The following is a 7,791-nucleotide window of genomic DNA, read 5'->3' as shown; positions in this document are numbered from 1 at the left end:
TGCAAAATCTTCGCTAAGAGATGGCAGGGGTGTCTTCCTCAGAATTCTGTCACGAACATCATTACACTGTCGATTTAGTCCAGGAAGAAAACACATACCTCATCATTTTCCATTCGTTTTTTTTTTTTAATTTTATGATGTCATTCTTGCACTCTCAAGATTCTTTCACAACACAAGTCTAGTTCCTACCATGCTCGCAGCTCAGTGTAATAATCAATTATGTTTCTTTCCTCTGCATGGAATTTCCACAACCTGGTTTTGAGTTGAATATGGGAGAAACTCTCCGAATCCAGATATGTTTCACTGACAGACCTCCTTCGCAATGGGAAGAAATGAAGGTTCCATGAAATTTTCAAGTGTCATGCAATTACCAAGGAATTTACGGACTTCCATGATGTACACTTTGAATATTTCTTCTCAAGCTCTTTCATTTCTCCCGTCCAGTATCGTAGTTTTCCCTTGCCATCAATTACCAATTTAATGGAATGAGTCGTTTAGAAAAAAATTTACCATTTCATTTATGAATGGTGAGATGGGCCGATGAGTGTTCAAGCCCATTAAAAGAAAAGTCTTGTGATTTCAGGCCCATGACTTCTCTAGAGACTTCCGAATTCAGTGACTAACAGACCAAGGCATTATCGTTCTTGTTCAAGGTCTACAACAACAAGAGTCGGATTTTCGTTTTTTTTTCTTTTTGCTTTTTTTTTTTAAATTTAAATTTCAACGTTTTTAATTCCAGTTTAATTCTTTGGTAATTTTAAAATTATGGTAGGACTCCAATATGAATATGATCAATTCAAATGAAAATATGACATTTTATTATTTTTTACAACTATGATATTGCTCTACTTTAAATATAAATATAAATCAAATTAATTAGAAAAATTATTATACAAGCATACAATATGTGTGCACTAGTATAAGTTATAATACAAATGCTTCAACTAGCGGTCCTAATTTAGATTAGGGTATATAAAATGGGAGTTGATATTTACACTTCATTTTGTGTTATTAATTTATTCACAAATGAAGTACAAATAACAAAAAATGAAGTGTAAATATCAACTTCCATATAAAATATCCTTAATTATAATCTACACTAAGAATAACACTCACTGATGATTCTTGTATAAATAAATTATTTTGTTTCCTTTTCTCCACACTATACTTATTATAAATATAAATAAATGATAAACATTCCCATGAATCGATTTGTTAATTGAATTGTCGAAAAAAAAACCAAAAAAAGTATCGATTTCCCACCTTCTTGGGTATAAATCTGTTGATCTGTTGAAATACCACCAAAACAAGCGAATTACCAAACGACGTATGCTGCAAAATGAGTCACAATTCCAGGAAAAAAAGAAAGAAAACTAGAAAGATGCAATCCCTGATCAACAGAAAATTTCAAACTACACTTTTGACAAACTAAATTCAATAGACATGAATATAATTATAGAACCACTATTTCACCTACATGATAACTACAACAGATGCTCAGAATTGAAGGGGCAGGTATTGGAAATCTGAAGCACACAATTCATGTTTGCTTCATCTGATTAACTAACCATACATTCGAGCCACGAGAGAACCTTTTAATGGGGGTCAACTGCTTGTCATGTTGCCTTATAGGGAGATGTGCGACTAGTGATTGTATCCAACCATTGCGTTCGAGTGAAGAGAAAAACATCGACCTGTGCACGTTAATCAAATCACTTGTCAACAGAACAAGAATTGATATGAAATCATGTGAATAAAACATTTCGAATCAGTTAATCAGGACACGAACAAGAGTAAGCATTATGCCTGTCAAAACTGAGTAACTGAAACGGGAAAGCTCGGGGAAAATATTATCAAGGCAAGAATTGAATGAGAAAGGATCCAGAATTTTACTACTGAAATGCACTTTTTCTTAAATGATCTTATTTCTTATTTCTTCCAGTTTCTTTAAAATCTCCCCTGGAGTTCTATCCAGCTCATCAGCAATTTTACGCTGCATATCCATGGGCAATGTTGGAAATTGTTCGCACAAATCTCCATCTATAACATCCTGCAATCACACATTTTTATTCTGTCAACAATCGAGAGATATAATCATTGAAAAAAAAACAAATTGCAAACTATGCAATCACGTGGAATCACATATCTTTACTTTCACTTCAGATACCACAACTAGCTAGCATGATTGGAATGCAACTTCGAATACGTTTAGTTACTCGACAAACAGTTGTATAGCTAAAAGCATGTCACCGATGTGGGTAAATAACTGCAGAGCTCAGAGCCTAGTGCAACTCATTAAGGATTTCAGACTTCAAATTATAACTTCCTCGGTATGGCCCCTACTATTCTAGCAGGTTTCTCCATATATAGCTCTAAAGATCAAACAGTTCATCTCTGAATTCACCTGTGCCTAATACCAATTTCTCTCCATCCACCAACCATTTCCCAAAAACCAAAAACATTTGGTTACATTTTGTGTGGATTAGAAAGAAATCAAGAGAAATTCGAAAATTTGGAAACATGGGTAAAGTCATAGCACATTTTAATGGATAAATTACTATTAAGAACCCCCACCTTCACAGGAAAATAGGATGATCTGTAGGCAATATGGTCTCTGCCACACAAAGGTGGGTGTTCTTGCCGCATGTGCATCTCCAGATGAGAGAAGAAGTCAACATCATCACGTGATGTAAATGGAAGTAATGCCCCCAAACCACCCATCACAGTCCCATAGATGATGCACTCTCCCCCTCCGGGAATCAGGGATGCTTTCTGCAAGCAAGTGACCACATCACCAATGTGAAATTGAACTATTTCCTCTACTTTGTTCGGTGCTCCATTCAACTTCCCCTGCTCCCACTTTATCTTACCACCAGTGGGGTCTTCTTCAATCTCATCTGACACATCCTGTGGCAATCGGACAAAGTAGATATTTCCAAATTTGTCGGAACCAGCCACGGTGTCGAAGTCAATATGCTGAGCAGCAGTAAGCCATCTTGGAACAGTGTCATCAGCAAATATATATAACTGATTCTCATCACGTCTGTACTTGCAGTAGTGAAACGACTGAAACAACGGAACCGGATCAGATCATAAACAATTAGAATAAGAGATTGGAAAAAATAACTGGTCAAACTTAGCATATCTTGAACTATTAGATTTGGAATCCGAACCATTTTACCAGGTTTAAAGGCTTGAAATCATGCCCGACATGAGGGTAGACAGTCACAAACTATAAACTGACAAGATTTCTTAAAACAGTCATCACGTTGATAGGTATTATCAGTAAAACAACTTGAAAGAACAAATAAAAGTCATCCCTTCCACCCCACCCCCACCCACCCCACACAAAAAAAGCTTTTATTGGGTGAAAAAAGGTTTAAGCTACTGGGTGGTCGTAGAAAATAGTGCACTATACATAAATGCCTTCAAGATAATAACAGTAGACACTAGTATAGTGGATTTTCATTCCATGAACTATCAGGTTTTTTTGCTTTCCATTGGTTCCTTTATTCAACCTGCTCAGTATTGAATCTCAATTTGACAATAAAGGCAAGATATGATTTTTGTATCAAGAAAAACATGATAGAATTGGACTTACTTTTAAAGTTCTTTTATTCATCTTTAGTCTTTAGAATACTAAATATAGCATTTATTTGTTCCAGAGCAGCTCTAACCCTCCAACCAAAAACTAACCAAATCATTAGGTAAACCATAATGTTCACTTAAAGAACTTGTATCTGCATCATATTATTAACGTCTTTCAAAAAATGCTTCCACCATAATTCAGTGAATGATGCCGCATTAACAATTAGTCACAAATTTCATATGAGCTCTTACTAAAAACAGAGCAGTTAACTGGCAAGTTCTACAGTTCTTTTCATCCAAAAGCTAATAATTGTTCATGAAAACATCTGACATTGAACTTCTCTAAATAAAAAAACTACAAGCTCACATATAAATATATAATCACGGAATCACCTATTCAAAATGATGAAACAATAGATTCAGCATCAGAAGATCATTTGTGGCATTCAAAATGTAAGCTTGAAGCTATACAATAAAGGAAAATACCTCTTGCATGTCCCCAACATAAATTCGATCGCGATAGGTTTGGATGGAAGTGATTGTGTTGGGGAATAATTTATTCTCACACTTTCTAAGCAACCTCCTTTTCCCTAAATCATACAATCTAAGTACAGGACCAATCCCAGCAAGCAATCTTCCCTGGAATTGGCATAATGCGAGAGGTACACCGTCCACTTGTGTCTTGTGCAAAAGCTCAAGGACTTTTCCATCTTCTTTAAACCTATATATGTGAATATATCCAGCCTCGAAGGATCTTTTGGGCCAAAACTGAAGACCTTTTGCTGTCCCAACAGCCAAAAGTGTACCATACTCCTTATCGTGGAAATTCACAGAGCACATGCTGAACGCAGCTTCATTATCCTGAAGCTCTAGCAGACAGGTTGTTAAAGCTGACCTAGGATCCAGAACTCTAATGCAAGAAACCCACTTTCCAGATTCTGCCTTTGGATATCCATACTGCTCATCAGAAAGCGGATCATTGTTTTCCTCATCATCACCATTCTCCATCTGCACTATGTTTCCGTTTTCCCCCACTCCAGAAGACTCAAAGGACTCCTTTTTTGCAGCTTCGCGCTCTTCTGCTGTGAATGCTCCCTGATCGCTCTCAATTATTACCAACAGCTTCTTTTTGGGTTGAACCACAAATTTCCTAGGAGTATACCTCAAAGGTATGGCTGTTTCATTAAAAGATTCTCCAAGTCTTTCAATAGTAAAAATCCTCAATGCATCCCCAGCGACAGCAACAACACCTTCGGCACACTGATCCGATGAAAATGAAGCAGCATATTCAAGAGTCTCATATGACAATGGTGTGAGAAGGAAATGTCCTTGGTGTATATAACCAAGCCAAGGTCTACTTGACAAGCAAAGCATAGCTCTCCGTCCTCTCACAATAATAGAAAACAGCTTTGGTGCTCTGAGTCCTAGGAACCGAGATCGGGCATCTGATAGCTGTCCGGTCACCATATCCACTACCGTCCTGAATAAAACTCCATTTTGTAGACCAGCATTCAAAAAAAGGCTTGCAGGGTGGTCAGCCCCATCATCACCTCCAGTAGAAGCCTGAACTTCAAGAAATAGGAGAGATTCCGGAGGTGATGAAACACTTTGCAGACTTAGTATCTGCATACAGTCATCAGGATCCAAAGACAAAATGCGAATAGTGTTATCATAAGATCCAACAGCAAGAAACCGTGATCTTTGTCTTCCTTCAGGGATAGGAGAAATATCCAAACAGGCAACATCTCCTGACATTTCATGCTTCTCAACCTCCATCAGCTGACCAGTCATATCAACTTCAAAATATATAATTTCGCCTCCACTCAGTGCAATGACAACCTGAAGTCTGTTAGACCCAACCTTAACAATGGTTCTCTTTCCTGGAGTTCTCCACTCATTAATACGCCCATCTTCCCTTATATGCCTGATACCACTGGGATGCACTTGCATCAAGGAATCGTCGCCAATCAAAGAAACAGCAAGAGAAGGCGTCGTATCAAGAAACCCGCTGTCGCTCACTTCTTCAACAGTCTCACCAATGGAAAGCACGAGAGTGGCATTTGCAAAAGAAACAACAATATAGGCATCAAATTCATCATTGACATTCTTTTTGACAGTCCACACAGCACTTGGAACACCAGGTAACTGTGAAACTGCCATTTCACTAATAGCCAAACCAGGTCTCAACACACGGAGTGATGAACGAGGACCCCGCCCACAAAGTGAGAATATCTGAGGCGTTTCTTCCTCAAATAGATTAGTGACTTTCATATCCATCATTGGCATCAGACTCTCAATTTGGTCTATCCTAAGTAGATTCTTCAGTTTTCTAGGCTGGAAAAACACTGGCTGAAAACCTTCTTCTGTTTCCATCAGTGTAGCTGATGAGGCCTCCACATCTGGCTCATCTCCTATCGCCTGAAACTGATACAAGGCATGGTTCCCAAACTCAGATGCAGCAAATAGAAACCCTGACTTCAAGACGCACAAAGATGATGTGACAGGAATAGTATCAAAATATTTTATCTTCAACTCTTTTACTCTGTCATTCTCATGGTCCAGTGTCACTTTAAACATATCCCCATACTCAGTTTGCAAGAGGAAGAAAAACATGGATTTTTGCTTATGCATAGCAGCTGAGACGATCAAAACCCCACGCTCAGCCGGTAAGTCCTCGCGTCTCGGAATAACTGCTCGGACATCTGGATGCCCTTGATTCTTATATATGACAAAATTCTCAGCACATACAAGAACACCACTCGGCCCATCCCCACCACCAGGCACGGTGACAAGCATATTAGCACCATTATCGACCTGTTCAGACCATTTCCTCGAAACATGGTTAAGACCCAAATCCAATTCATAAAAGGTCAACTGCTTCTGCGCCTCATTGGCTGCTTGACCAGTGGGGTCCTGGTCAGCCTCGGCATAATCCAACTCTATAGCTGCAAAGATTGGGTTTTCAAACCCACAATCCACACCACAAACGGAATAACAAATAGTGTGGCTCTTATGCGCCTCTAGAGGAGATGAAATAGTCAACCTAGCTACCGTATCCCTATTCAAAACATAAACAAGCTTCTGCTTCTCGCAAGCACCAATCATTACAGCTCTACCCTTAGGGTCAATGGCCAAATACTGACCAGGGACAATCCTACGGCACCCAGATTTTCCAAAAGTTTCCTGATGGATTTTATCAAATGCGTTCTTCTCCTTGTTGTATTCAAGGATCACGATGCGGCCGGAATCAGAGCCGACAACAATGTAATCTTTTTGCGCTCCCGTGAGGCGAAATTGAGCTAAAGAGCGAATAACGCCAAAAATTTCAACAGACAGAAGAGATTGTAGCTTACCATTGTCGTCGGGTCGCAGGAGGTCGAGTACTTTCCCACGCGCCACCACGATTTCTTGTGATTTGCCGCCAGAGAAGCTTCCATTGATGGCACAGATGATGCCTGTAGCTTGTTGAAGGGTCAAGCTGTACAGGTACATGGTGATTTGTCGAAGTTCGGATTGAAGTGGATTGGAGTGGGTTTAAGAAACCCTAGGTTTTGGGGGTGAACGGGAGGGAGGGAAAGGGTTTTAAGTTAACACTCACACCCATCTATGCATGCAGTCATTTAGAATAAATTAATTAAATACATTTATTTTTTATTTTTTTTTATGATGTAGAAATCGCAAAAGTTATGGTGCTCTACATTTAAACATATATAGAAATGTTATGATTATCATCATTATCATCACCATCATTATCAACATTATCATCATCGTGATATTTCATAAGTTCAATGAAATTAGTTATATAACCCTGTATAAAAAAATGCTATACGTGTTCAATTTGGTGAAAATTTTGAATTAAATAGTATAACTTTGAAATTCGATGGTATTTTTCGTAGCAATCCAAAGGGATGATTTACTCTTCTTTTGCTTTGCTTTTCTTCTCCGGACACATTTGGCATGGTGCTTAGAAGCTAGAATCTTGTTCAAAGGTGTTTTGCTGGTATTGATTGACCCAGATTCGGATGCTCAAGTAGAGTTTGGAGCATTTCAAAAACTTTATGATTATTTTATAACTATTTTGTAAGATGAAAATAAAAAGGTGGTTGTTTTTTTTAAGTACAAGTACAATCTTGATCGAGATTACAAAGATATAATGTAAAGTAGTACTCCTTACGTGCTTGTATATCCCATTTTTTAACGAAA

At 38.2% G+C, this 7,791-nt stretch overlaps 1 protein-coding gene across 1 annotated transcript; it reads right to left on the bottom strand.

Moving 5' to 3' along the window:
- Positions 1-1,369: 1,369 nt before the first annotated feature.
- LOC140874143 (spliceosome-associated protein 130 A) lies at positions 1,370-7,206 on the bottom strand. Its single transcript, XM_073277427.1, has 4 exons — positions 4,075-7,206; positions 2,575-3,066; positions 1,894-2,050; positions 1,370-1,694 (listed from the first exon to the last, which is right to left on the bottom strand). The coding sequence occupies exons 1-3, from the start codon at positions 7,078-7,080 to the stop codon at positions 1,913-1,915; spliced, it is 3,636 nt and encodes a 1,211-aa protein (XP_073133528.1). The 5' UTR covers positions 7,081-7,206; the 3' UTR covers positions 1,370-1,694; positions 1,894-1,912.
- Positions 7,207-7,791: the final 585 nt, after the last annotated feature.

This window comes from Henckelia pumila, chromosome 1 (assembly GCF_033568475.1).
Source record: "Henckelia pumila isolate YLH828 chromosome 1, ASM3356847v2, whole genome shotgun sequence".
Taxonomy (NCBI): domain Eukaryota; kingdom Viridiplantae; phylum Streptophyta; class Magnoliopsida; order Lamiales; family Gesneriaceae; genus Henckelia; species Henckelia pumila.
This window is presented reverse-complemented; position numbering and strand designations above follow the sequence as displayed.